The 13,127-nt window shown below is 35.1% G+C and overlaps 2 protein-coding genes across 3 annotated transcripts; one reads left to right on the top strand and one right to left on the bottom strand.

The window, feature by feature from the left end:
- Window positions 1-3,920: 3,920 nt before the first annotated feature.
- LOC7468723 (uncharacterized) lies at window positions 3,921-6,371 on the top strand. 2 transcript variants are annotated; one of them, XM_024596172.2, is made up of 3 exons: window positions 3,921-4,407; window positions 5,816-6,003; window positions 6,115-6,371. In XM_024596172.2, the coding sequence occupies exons 2-3, from the start codon at window positions 5,830-5,832 to the stop codon at window positions 6,205-6,207; spliced, it is 267 nt and encodes an 88-aa protein (XP_024451940.1). In that variant the 5' UTR covers window positions 3,921-4,407; window positions 5,816-5,829; the 3' UTR covers window positions 6,208-6,371. The 2 variants fall into 2 exon arrangements, with proteins under 2 accessions (XP_024451940.1, XP_002302133.1); XM_002302097.4 differs by having other exon boundaries at window positions 3,923-4,407; window positions 5,819-6,003.
- Window positions 6,372-7,988: 1,617 nt separating this feature from the next.
- LOC7480716 (protein JASON) lies at window positions 7,989-12,418 on the bottom strand. Its single transcript, XM_024596171.2, has 7 exons — window positions 12,093-12,418; window positions 11,436-11,484; window positions 11,256-11,335; window positions 10,218-10,465; window positions 9,086-9,860; window positions 8,928-9,010; window positions 7,989-8,388 (listed from the first exon to the last, which is right to left on the bottom strand). Exons 1-7 carry the CDS (start codon window positions 12,276-12,278, stop codon window positions 8,280-8,282), a joined length of 1,530 nt encoding a protein of 509 aa, XP_024451939.2. The 5' UTR covers window positions 12,279-12,418; the 3' UTR covers window positions 7,989-8,279.
- Between the last annotated feature and the right edge of the window lie 709 nt (window positions 12,419-13,127).

The raw sequence follows: 13,127 nt of genomic DNA, 5'->3' as shown, positions 1-13,127 counted from the left end.
GTATTTGTTTTATTTGAGATCATTTTTAAAATTGATTTTTTTTACGATTTCATCCTCTTTCAATTTTTTTTCTATCAAAATTGATTCTCATTCTCTTGATTGAGTCCGGATTTAGGGTTTCACGGGTTACAAGTTTGGGATATTAACTCAAGTTAAAATGATTTGCTTGGATTTGCTTGTTTTTTTTTTTTTTTTTTTAAGCTCATGTTTTTTTAGTTTCATCCTTCAGCATTTATTTAATTAAAGATTAGACTCCGTTATTTTTCTTATTTGAATTCTATAGGATTTTTCAATAATTTTGAATATGATATGAGTTATCTTATGTCTTTTTATTTCTTGTTCTTTGTTAATTTGTTTTTTAAAGAATTCCTTTTTCAATTAAATCAAATTAATTGATTAAATATAAGTATGAGATGTTCACTTCATGATATTTGGTTTAGTTTGATTTCCAAGTCGTTGCTATGATGGTGCCTGTGAGCTCTTTTGGTGCTGTTGTACAACATTTCACAATAACGTTAGAACCACCTCAATGAACTATTTTTGGTGGTGGGGCGGTGTCCACGGCAGAGCGAAGATGAGTCTCCAATGTGTTTTTTTTTCTTTCTTCTCTTGAGTATGATATTGACAGCTCATTTTTTATAGTTAATTAATTCTATTTTTTTTTGCTTAATTTATTGTCAATGATTTTTTTTAATTATATTATTAAATTAACCGAGGTTATTGAACCAAGTTAAGTCAGTAGTCTATTTTTCTTATTTTTTAAAAAATAATAGTATCGTTTGAAAAAAAAATATGTTAGAAAATATTTGGCTTGACTTGTAGCGTAACATAGACTATCTACCTAATTTATAACTATATACAAGCACACACACTAAATCTTCTTAAAATCCAAACCTAGATCTAGACAAGAACATAGAAAATAAGTTAACCCAGTTTTCCATGAACTTTGGTAAGACTCGTATCCTCTTCTGAACTATTTCATCACTCAAGTTGTTGTTAGTTAATACATTTTTAAATGTAATTTATTTTCCTAATGCAGTTTTTGTAACACGTATAGCTTTATTTTATTTTTACTAAAATTAATTGAACTTGTATTAATGCACCATAACACAGCAAGTCAAAAGAACAATAAATTCTGACAATACCAAACAAAACTTCTATTTTCATTGTCATAAATGCTGGGATTTTGGTATAGAAATAAAAATTTAAAGGAGAAATATCAAGGGGATAAGATTTAAAGATGAGAAGGATATGGTTCGTAGTGTGTGAAAGGAGGCAAGCAAATCCTTCCAAAAGTTTTCTAATAATGCCAGCGCTTGCCTGCTCGGACGACTTTCACCCTCTTATGGGAATTTTCAATTCATATTGGCCAAACTCGTGCATCGAAAAACAACTTGCTTCCTTTCAGATTATGATGATAGATAATCATTTTTATCATTTTTTAAATATATTGTTTTAGTAAACTATTTGTGAAAAATCATTTTTTAAATATATTTTTATCAAAGGTAATTATAGGAAGATAGAAATAATTACATTTCATGTCTTAGAACGTCGACGCTTTGAATTTTGTAAAGATCGATCTTTATAGATAACTTGGAATGATTATTTTTTCAGAGACCTTTACATGTAACTTAAAACATTACATTGCCTTGGCTTAATACTAAAACAGTTGCAAGATGAATCATTAATAATAATAAAAAAAAAACTTACTAATCTTTACTAAGTAATCATTTTGGGCAGATAGATGTGTTATTTCAAATATATATATGTTCAATGCTTATTCGTTTGAAATTCTTAATTATACTACAAGCTATATCACATGATTAGATGCTTTTATCTATAAAGGATTTTATTCAAAAATAATTGAAACTCAATAAAAATAAAGCTTTAAATAACTTAGGGGACTTTAAAATGGATTGATCCGACACGAGAAACATTTTTCTTGTTTATGTTCAATAACAATCACGCAATATCTTCTAATATGGTTTTTTATTTTAGCAAAACAAAAATAATTAATAATATATGGCATGATGCTTCACCCTAACAAATACATGAAAAATTACAGAAAAACTCTTGCACAATATGAAATTATTCTTTGTTGTCACTAGCTTTAAACTGCTTCTGATATTTTATATGTGTTTTATAGGATCTATAAAGTCATCATAACCATCCAAGATGGCTTTCGTCGAGACATATTCTTTGAAAAAATAAGTGTGTAATATACTCTATAATAAAATGAAGAATCTCTCAACTAGTGGAATTAGTGTTTAGTCTTAGAAGTAGGTATCGTCTTGTATCTAGGTCTTTTTAATCAGAGAGCATGCGAGTGAGAATCAGAGAAGGGTTGATGGAAACAATCACGTTTGTGGCTAGGATCCGTAGAGGAATGCTTTCTATGGCGAGAACAAATCCTTAAGAGAGTGGGAGTATCATGCATATTTTATATGCTATTTTGTTCATTTCTTTTATGAAATTGAAGTTGTCTTTGTGCCTCTGATGCATATAATGGATATATGTTGAATTTCTTGCTAGTGGAATGAAAGAGTGTAAAGTTGTTCTTGTATAACCAAAACATCATTGTTGTGCACTTGCATTTGATAGGTGAGTTGTTGGAGATTTAAGAAAACTAGAATTCATTTGATAGAGAGATCAATTATTCTCTCTTGTTCTAAAGTTTCGTCAGTCATAGAAAGAGTTTTCATGGAAGGTGAAAAGTGTGAAACAAAAATAAACTATCTTTTTGTTCAGTTTTTCATAAACAAAACCATTGATGAAATCATAAAAAAACTTCACATGAAATTTGGGCTTTCCACGGGTTGCAATCATGGACCAGGATGTATTTGCTTGAATATGGTCTTGGGGTTTGGGTTGATTATACCTTAATAAATTAGTCTATCGTGGAATAAGGGATTTTATGATGTTTAAGTTAGTAAATGGAAAAGAAAAATGAGAAATTTAATAACAGGAGTGAAATATAGAGTCCGAGAAAAATCATGATTTTTGAGAACTTGTTTTGTTTACTTGGTGATCTAAATATTTATAGATATTAATCATGGCAGCTCTCCTCAAAAAATAAAGAATTGAATAATAATTGATTAGTGAAGACATTGATGCTTATATTTGGTTATAGTATCTTTTACTGAATTGGAGGATATGTTGATGATTATCAATAATATGATTATTTGATTTGCATTGAATGTAATCCATGTTTGCAATATACTAAAAAAAAAAATAGCATCAACCTTTTATAAAAATATTTACTTGCAAAAAAAATATCAAAGAATACGTCAATTAATGTGCAGGGTGAGAGAGTGAACGGAGTGAATTAAAATTGTGCAAAGGTGAAGAAGAAGGGTGCATTTTGCGCTGAGAATGGGAGAAGGGTGTTTTTTATTCCAGTCTCTATTGCACTCAGTTTGGGCTGTGGCCCAAATAGAGTGGCTTCTTCTTTCACCCCGTCTGGGCTGTGGCCCAAATAGAGTGGCTTTTAACTCAGTCCGTTTGGTCGTGTGCTTGGACCGATATTTTGTTTTCCATGCTCAATCAATAATAGGCTGCTACCTGAGATAATTTACGGCTTGGATTTTCTTTTTTATTATTATTTTTAAGATTTTAAACCGAAACCAAACTCCTCCATTTTTTTGGAATTTTCAATTGACTTTAACCAATAATATAATTACAAAATCATTTAGTTCAATTTGTTCCACGTTAGTCTTACGTCATTATTAATTGAGTTTCAAACTTTTTTATTTTATCAATTTTACTCCAAATATAATCGATACCTAACAATATCATCCCTTCATCGACCAATCATTCCATCGCCAAACATTAGGTGCTCGTCAATTTATCCTGAAGGATAATCTTAGCGTTGAATCATAATAAATCCCTTCATCGACCTTTAATGTGAGTATCTCACAATTAGATGCGAATTGGATGAGATTTTTAAATTTCACTAATAGTGAAGGATGAAGGGACCTTGTCTAACGTCCATGACAATATTTGGAACCAAATCGATAAAGTCAGGAAGTGTTTGACTCGATTGGTAATAATGTTATATTGGGGGACTAAATTGAGGTTTTTCCATTTCGAGACCGCTTCTGTCTTCCTCAACCGCCCCACAAACCCGCGCCACTGCCCATAACGGCATAGCTTCGCGATTTGAGGCTGCCGCTATCTCAGATCACCAGAGACGACCACTGCACCATCGGACGCTAGTGATCACCAAAGCACCGCCATCCTTGAGCACGAACAACGCTGACGCTACCCTCGCTAGCACCACCATACTAGCCACTGTCAACGGCAGCTGCAACCTGAGGGTTCAGGGAGATAGGAGTGATATTTTAAAGCGATAGGAGGTCATCGGAGATAAAAGGGTTCAAATCGCTTGACTAATCAAACGTCTCGAAGGTATCATTTCTTTCCTTGATCCTTTATTTGTTTGCTAAATGTCCATGCTTTACTGGTTGGAAGCTTGAAAATGCTAATTCATGAGTCCTATTACCGGTACCTAATAGAGATTATTTTATATCTTTGAGGGTTCATACCCATCAAAAAAAGAACGAGAAAACTTTGCTTGAGGTTTGACATACAGAAGTGAGTTCTGCAAAGGTTTAAGGCTAATTGCGAATCGGTGTGAGGGTCTTGTGTTGAATGATCGAGTTTTTGGGTCCAAATACTTAAGTTAAAGCTTGAAACTTAGAGTTTAGAATAATTTAGGCTAGAAATTGTTGTTTTGTTTCTGTCCACATGCCACCTGGTTTTGAGGTGGAGATGTGAAACATGCTTGTTTGTGTGTTCGGTTTATTTCTTTTCTTTTTTTGTGTTGTTCTGGTGAAAATCTTGAGGGGAAATTGATGTTGGCCTAAAATGATGCCAAATTAGAGCTGAGAAAAAACTTCAATTGCTTGCTTCCGTGTTTTACTTCATGGATTGGTGTGGTTTTAATTTGATTATCTGTGCTGAATTTTTTAGCAATCGGGATGTGGATCATGGATAATTAAGATTTCATCTCTAGTGATAATATTGCATGGTTTTGAGAGTTTTTGTGATGTGATATGGGTTTTCTCAAAGGCCCAAGACTGAGACCAACATTGATATCTCCAATGACGAGTTCACGCATGTATTGATTTGTTTGTGGATACAAAAACAGGTGCTTTGCTTGTGTTTTCATGATTCTGATGATTTTCAGCTAAAGATTTGCTTTTTGATTGATTTTTGGATGAGATTGGTGTTGCCACTGTTTTCTTTTGATAAAAAAATCGCATGTTTTGGCTTGAAAACCTGCCCTGATTTTTGAAAATAGTAGTGGAATGTTGATTCGTGATTTTTCGAGGTTTGAAGAATGAAAATGAAGTTTGCATACCACTACTTTTCTGGTTCATAAAAATGCGAACATGAAATGTAAGGTCACAATACAAGGGCTCAGGGAGAAAGGAGTGAGATTACTAGTAGATAACGATCCACATAGTCCATCTGTCAAGTTACCATTCTCCAAATTAAGAATCTCTTAATTATCATAGCATGACATTTTCCATTAGAAATGTACCACGACTCCTATATATATCTCGCAAAAAAAATTGCAGTGGAATATATTTAGGCAAGTCTTGGGCTGGAACCTCAAATACCAATCCCTAGCCTGGTTGAAATGTGTGGTGCTTTAGCTTGTGCTATTCATTGGATATTAATGATGATTGAGCGTTGTTCCGAAAAGCATTGTTTATTTCCAAGTTGAAGCAGATTCATGATAAAGGAAACCTGTTAAACTTTCCTCTAAACTTCTCGCTGTAATGGTGTTCAAAACCAATCTCATGTGTAGCAGGAATATTTCAAATGGAGACACAGAAAACTCAACCAGAAAAACAGCAATCACCTGCTGTCACCTCATGTCGACGGAAAAAGAAGGATGATGCCACTTTTTTGGTGGATGTGAAGGATCACATTGATGAGTTCATCCATGCATCTATGGATGAGCACAAGGATTGTTTCAAGAAGACTATCAAGAAGGTTAATTCCAACTTCTAAGTTCAATTGTCAAGTGGCAACTGACAAATGTATCATGTAATCTGTGAGTGCGTGTGAATCGGTAGCTGGCCTAACACTTTGGTTCATTTTCAGATGTTTGGAATGTCGAAGATTGTTGCTGAGAGGAGTGCTGATGCTAAGGAAGTCGAGAGTGCTCTTCCTCTCCGAACCACAGTGGCAGAGTAGAATGTCTTCACCCGTGTTCTAATGGGCTCATAATGCCAGTTTTAGTCATGTTTTGGTTTGTGGTTAAAGAATTACGACATTTAGTGCAGTTTGCTAATATCACATTACTCTGTTCTGTTTTGAGTTGAATAAATGAATAAAGTTCGAATTCTTTGAGGACTCCATCCTGGTGTTCTTTTCTTCTGAAGGGGGCGATCCCAACTCCTCGAAAAGGCTATATTGCTCAACAGCCGAATAATGCTCCTCCATTAGGACTGCGCCCTTGTGGATTTCTCAGTTTCCATTCAAAGCAAATTAATTCCTTGTCTGAGTGCTAGTTTACTACCTTTTCATGCTTTTTCTCTGGTTACTGATTTGATCTATCACCATTTTTTCTCTCCCCTCTAAATCCATGAAAGTTTTACTCTGCAGTTCTGGGCGCCTAACCTGAAATTAGAACCCTGATGGTCCAGCTAGATCTTTTCCCCTTAACCATGACCATGAAGGTAAACGTTAACGTCCTCTAATTGATCCGGGCCTGTAATTCGGGCTGCTAAGAATTTAAACTTTCTCCGAATTCTCAACAGCCGAATCATGGAGCCCATTTACAACTAAGCAAAACAGATGCTACCAAAATGGAACAAATCAGGCAAAGATTGGAGGGACATATTTAGTGAAATCAAATGCTCAACGAGAACAGTTGTTAAAACTGGGGAGCAACATTGCAGACTTGTCAGAAATGTGCATCCAGCATGGAGAATGGGATCGTTTATTGTTCTCTTGTGCTGCTGTTAAGAACATCTGGGGCCCTATTTTGCAGCTTTTTGGCATTGATAGACCGGTAGGAAATTGGTGGGCAGAATTTAATTGGACTAGGAGGAATATTGCCAACAAAAAAATGGATTTCAGGCTATGTGCTAAGATGGGCTCGGCGATCTTAAACTTTTTAACACATGGAAGGAGAGGAATATGAGGATAAACAAGGCAACGAAATCTTCATATGGTGAAATTGCGAGGAAGATTATTCATTCAGTCTGTTCGGTTGGGTTAACCGGCACCTAAATCCTCCAGGAAGCAAAGGACAGTGCCAGGTTTTCTGAGTTCTGTGAAAAAGGTGGAATTTATAGATAGACACAAAAATTGTATTGCATTGTAGGGATGATGGATGAATTTATTCCTTCATAAAAGAAAAAAGTTAAAAACCTGAAACCAGAAACCAAAGCAAAAATGAAAAGATTCAATTGCCACTTTCTTACAATTCGATAAAACCATGAATTAATATGAAGATTTTCGACAACATAAGATCTCGAATTGGAAAGAACAACTAAAAAAACCAAGATTGTCGAACCTTCAGATCTGTAATCATCATGAGGCTCCAAAGGAGTCGGCATGCAGTAACTGCGGTGGGAGAGGGAGAATGAAGAACAAAGACGAGCAGTAAACGAGTTTCAATTCAGATTGAAAACTAATATAAAACTAAAAAGGACATCATGATTATCCCCTCAGGTTTTCGTTTCCACATGCTTCTCTTTCTGCCGCTTCCAGTCTTTCTCTTGCATATCCTCTCCCTCACACACAGCACTGCTCTCGCTCCCCTTCATATCAGCTAAACGGAAGAGCACCTCTTCTTTATATCTTGGGGTTTTGGAATTTCAGTTTACTCTTTTTTTCTCTTTTCTTTATTATTATTATTATTATTATTATTATTTACCCTATTCTTTTAGGGACGGTAAAAGTTTCATCTTTGACCCTACGGGTTGCTTCTGTGCTATTTCAACGGCGGAGAAAACAATACGAGGGTATAAAAAAAAAACTGGCAAAGATTCCAAAATCTTAGCATCGTTAATCCAATGGACCAATACTAATATCCATTACCGATGTACATCACAAGCAGTTCCCGGCTGCTGACATTACTGCCAAGCCTCGAGCATTTCTTTATCAGTTTGATCGTTCAGCCTCCCAATACAAACCAAGGATGGTGACGGTGTGTAAACAGTGATTCAGGTTTAAGAACTACATGGCTTTCGCAGTACATCAATTGCAAGCCAAAAACAGATTGCAAAGAGACAAAACCACCAGTCTACCACCAAGCATCAGAACGAAACAACTGACTTGGCTTGTGTTGAAGCTTGCAAACGAGATAGAGCAGTGTCACTTTCCTCGCATTCGTCAAAAACTATGGGTCTCCCGCTGATAGGCTTCCTGTGGATCAGACAAATAATTTATTAGAACTTGTATGAAAGGGATACATGCTCTAAAATTTCAAATTACAATCAACAAAGTATTAACAATAGCTGTTGCAAGTCTTAAAAAACAGCATGTGACTGTCTCGTCGTTTGATTAACCCAATAGACTGCTAGTTTTTCAGTCTGATCTTACTACCCTGATTCCTACCCTGGTTTAAGTTTCAATTGGGAAGGTACAAACACCATCATTACTCAACTGCAATAACATTGGCCGGGGGAGAGGTACTCGCAGATCTTACTAAATTTACAAGACAAACAAATTACGGGACTCCATATGCTAAACTAAATCAGGTTAAAAGATGCGCCGCCAATCAGACAGTTGCCAAATCATTGTTCTTCTGGGGAAGAAGATGTTTTCGGAGGAGACAGAAAGTTAGATCGTAATAAAACTGGGCAGACACAGTTTTTTTTTTGGTGAAAGGCAGTTTAACTCCAATAGCCAACAAATAGTCAATAACACAGGCAGGAACCACAAGGCTCAGAAAATAAAAATACCTTTGTGAGATGAAACTCTCTTCAGACAATGCCTTCTCTAACCTCTCCTCAAATGGTGTTGCATGCCAACTTACCTTCTGATCCTGAAAACAAAAGACGGTTACTGGTATGCAGCTGCTAATAGTGCACGCAGTGAGAGAAGAATAAATATAGTTTACCTCTTTATATTTGTTTGTCGAATTTGGAATTCCATTTCCATCCCACCACTTCGGGGAGATTCGAGAAGCTTCATTCTCATTCCAGTGAGCAGCAACCATTCCAATTATAGGCCTGTCCCCAGGAGTTCTACCAGAACTAAAATTTTTGCCAGCAGCAGTGCCAATATTTGGATTATCTTCACCAGTTGTGGATTGTGGTGGTTTGACCCAAGAAGACAAGCTCGCTTCCACCTTCAAATCTTTCCCAGAGGATGTTTCTTTTACTCCCCATTCTGGTTTAGGAGTTGCACTTTCAGACTGCTCAAGAGAGAACAGCTCACCTGACTGTTCATGTGAGTTAGAATCATCTTCCCTCAGTAACTTCCATTGAGAGGCATTTTCAACAGGGTTCAAGACCGAATAAACATATTGGGACCTGATCCTAGTCTTTCCATTTGCTAGAGTTTCCAAGTTTGCAGGAAAAACAGTACCGGGAGTTTGCATGTCGTCTGAAATTTTTAACGGGGTCGGTCTAGGAGAAGGCTTTGAAACACTCAAATTCCCTGGAGATTCATATTTCCTAGGAACTTGGCAACCATTTTCAGACGACCCTTTAGAGGAAGATGTATCAAAATCACATTCAAAGCGAACAGACCTGTTCCTGCTCTGAACTTTTGTAGCTGAAAGCCAAGGAGCACCAGTAGCAACGTTATCAATCTCATCTGGTTGAACCTTGATCATTCTTTTATGACTCCCTGACTCACTATCTTCTCTGGATTGTACATTTGTCATGCAGCTACAGAAAAGAAGACATGAAATATTAGCCGTTCTAAAACTTTCATGGATGAGTTCCAAGTATTGCAAACAATAAAGGAACATATTGCATGACCGGATGAGCCTCTAATGGATCTCATCAAGCCAAGAAAAAAAATGCAATTATTAGATGCAGATCCTTCAACAGGCCATGTTACTCCTCAAGACCATCATAAAAGAGTCAATGAATAAGATTTACAAACAGTTTTCAAACTGATTGCAAAGCAATTCTTAAGCTTGAAAAATGAGACAAATTTAGTTTCCAGGTCCCATGTGCACAGAGAGAAGTTAAATACATGTGAATCATTTGACTACTCACAGAAGTAATTAGAAGTTCAACCTGCTAGGTGTCTGCTCAGAAGAAAATGAACCCTTCCCCAATTCTTCCCAAAGTTTAACCGGAGTACGGGAGTCTTCATTTTGATTATCCAACTGAAGTTTCTCCATCGATGTGTTGGGAAGCCATGAATGGAACTTTGAAGATTCTGAATATTTGTCAAGCCCTGGTGAACCTTTAAACTTATCGCAAGCTTTCCGAATTTCAGTTGGAGTCTCTGGCAAAGTACCACAAGCTTTAAGAAATTTAGCCTGCAGAGAGAAGTCACGACCAAAATAATTAAATTAATTAACGAACTCTCTCATTAGAAAGTTTAGGTAGATTATGTTATTGAAGAGCTTACAACTGAAAGATAAATCCAGAAAAACAAATAGATGAAGAGTTCAACTGTCCTTCATAAATATGAACACTAATTATAGTATTTCGGGATGTTATATATTGATGTAAACTGTATAATCATCTTATAATAGGATCTACCATGGGATGCCCAACTATCATCTTCTAAAAGGTCCGACCATCTACAAACAATAGACATCATCATAAATCATTCTCGCATTTAAATGGCTTTGTGCATTTTATTTGTAATAGAAGTTAAACATTGAGAATGATAATTCGGAAGCCATAAGGGTGCCGTTTTAGAAAAGGTAAACAGATTCTGATTGAAGATCAAGCAACAATTGTTAAGTCCCGATTCAAAAAAATTAATTCAAATTTTCTAACAATTGTAAGCGACTTTAATTTATAGTTCAACGGATGAATACATTCTGACCTATCCCAATGGGAGGATGAGGCCCTGCAGCAGAGCTAATACTAGATAAAAAGCTCTTAACGCTACTGCTTTTCAACCCTATTCCTGGTTTGATCCTTTTCTTCATAACCACTACCCAGAGCTAAAAAGAAAGCCCCATGATTGAACGCATCTTTCGGTCTCAAAAACGTAATGTAGAAACCAATCATCACAAATAAATGTTTAAAACTACAGCTTGAAAGTAGCAAGAATAGCACAAACAAATTCTCATTGATAGATACAACAGTACACACCTCATCCCTGAGTCCCTTATTGATCTGTGGGGATCCTAAACACGGATTCTCAATATCACCACGCGGAGATTCTTCTTTCTCTATCAAAGAGGAAACAAATGCAATTAAAAACAAATCAGAAACCAAAAAAAGAAAAAATCAGAGTGAAAACATGATTAAAGATATTAAACAGCTATTTACCTTCAGATAAAAATAGAGATGATAAACGATTTTTAAGCACCCCAGCTTCCTGCTTCCCACTCACCAAAAAAAAGTTGTGAATATCTTATCATTCAATAATCACCTGTTTAATCTCTAGCAAACATTACACCAAAAAATTAAACACTTATTTTCTATCCAACCAAAACAGATATTAAACAAAAACAAAAATCCTATAAAATATTAGACTAAAGAAATCGCTTGTTTTTCTAAAATTCAGCTTCCAATCAAACAAAAAAATTCCCAGCAACCAAACAGAAAGATTGAGATGCTAAACGATTTTTAGATACCATGGTTTCCTGCTTCCCATTCTCAACTCAGCCAGGAAAAAAATGACGACGACGGTAAATATCATATAATTCGATAATTCTCTGTTTTACTTTTATCTCATAAAAAACACCGATATCAAGGAATTAAACGCTCAGTAATCGATTCGCAGCCATTTCAGCCAACACGTCTCGAACAAAAAAAAACTAATAGAAATCCTAGAGAATCCTAAAAACCAACTAAGAACAAGATTACAATTACCTAAAATTCAGTTTCAAGAAACAGAGAAAAGAAACGCTTCTTTCCAGCTTTAAGAAATATATATTTACGGGGAACAAAACAGAAAGTGGAAGAAAAGAAAAGAAAGATTACAAGAGTAGGTTTGGATCGAAGAGAATCGGAGGAGATGGCGTGCGGTCGAGACCGATTAGAGCGATCGTCTTTGGTTCGGAAGCAGGTAAAGAAACAGCCCATAGCTCTTAAAAACGATCTAAAAAGAAACCGCAACACCTTTCCCAAAATCAATCCAATTTCACGCTTCAACGATGCACATATCATGTTACTGTCATCTATCTATTTCCTTTTTCTTCTTTTTTTTTTCTTTCGTTCTTGTGGGGTTTATAATCAGGGTGTGAGAGGGGGGGGGAGATAGCTGTTGGGTTGTTTTTGAAATTTGAAACCAACCAAACGAGGGAAAGATTTCTGGTCTCCGAAATGAAAACGTTTTTGAGTGTTTCCCGTACTTGATGGGTAGGCAAATGATGGTGCTACTCGCTTCATGATCATGACACGTTGGTGGGTTGTGATATTTTGTTTTTGGAATTTACGGGATTATCCCTGTGATGAAAGAGCGGGTGTTTCTCTATTATGGACGTCACAGGGTGTGAGGTGTGTTATTGCAAATTTTCCTTTCGAGGAATAACTTCTAAATTAGTCTTTTAAGTGCTTATTTGGTATTTTAGTGAAGTTTATTTTAAAAAATATTTTTTAAAAAAAATATATTAAAATTGTTTTATTTTAATTTTCTATATCCAATACATTAAAATCACTTAAAAATACTATAAAAGTTATCAATTTGATTTTTTTCATTTAATTTTTTCCAAAAAAAAATGCATTCTTAAAAGCTTTTAAAAGCGTTTACGCATTTAAAAGCAGAAGCTAATAAACTTTGAGTTTAATATATTTGGCATAACACTGACTTTTGCAATTACGCTTAAAAAATATAAGTTTTAAAAAAATATTTTTAGTTGTGGTTTTTAAAAAGTAGATTTTGAAAAATATATGTTTGATTTAAAATATTGTAAGATAGATTTTTGCATGTAAAATAAATTAAAAAACATGTTTTTATAAATAAAATATATATTATTTTAGCTTCTATAATATCAAAATTTAAAATATAATTAGTAC

Source organism: Populus trichocarpa, chromosome 2 (genome assembly GCF_000002775.5).
Source record: "Populus trichocarpa isolate Nisqually-1 chromosome 2, P.trichocarpa_v4.1, whole genome shotgun sequence".
Taxonomy (NCBI): Eukaryota; Viridiplantae; Streptophyta; class Magnoliopsida; order Malpighiales; family Salicaceae; genus Populus; species Populus trichocarpa.
Note: the sequence above shows the minus strand (reverse complement) of the source record. Positions and strands in the feature narration are given on the sequence as shown.

Coding starts and splice junctions, on each gene's coding strand:
- LOC7468723 (XM_024596172.2), top strand. CDS start 5,830: ATGGAGACACAGAAAACTCAACCAGAAAAACAGCAATCACCTGCTGTC. Junction 6,004..6,114: donor TCAAGAAGACTATCAAGAAG/GTTAATTCCAAC, acceptor GTTCATTTTCAG/ATGTTTGGAATGTCGAAGAT.
- LOC7480716 (XM_024596171.2), bottom strand. CDS start 12,278: ATGATATGTGCATCGTTGAAGCGTGAAATTGGATTGATTTTGGGAAAG. Junction 11,485..12,092: donor TTCGATCCAAACCTACTCTT/GTAATCTTTCTT, acceptor AGTGGGAAGCAG/GAAGCTGGGGTGCTTAAAAA. Junction 9,861..10,217: donor TCTGAGCAGACACCTAGCAG/GTTGAACTTCTA, acceptor TCTTTTCTGTAG/CTGCATGACAAATGTACAAT.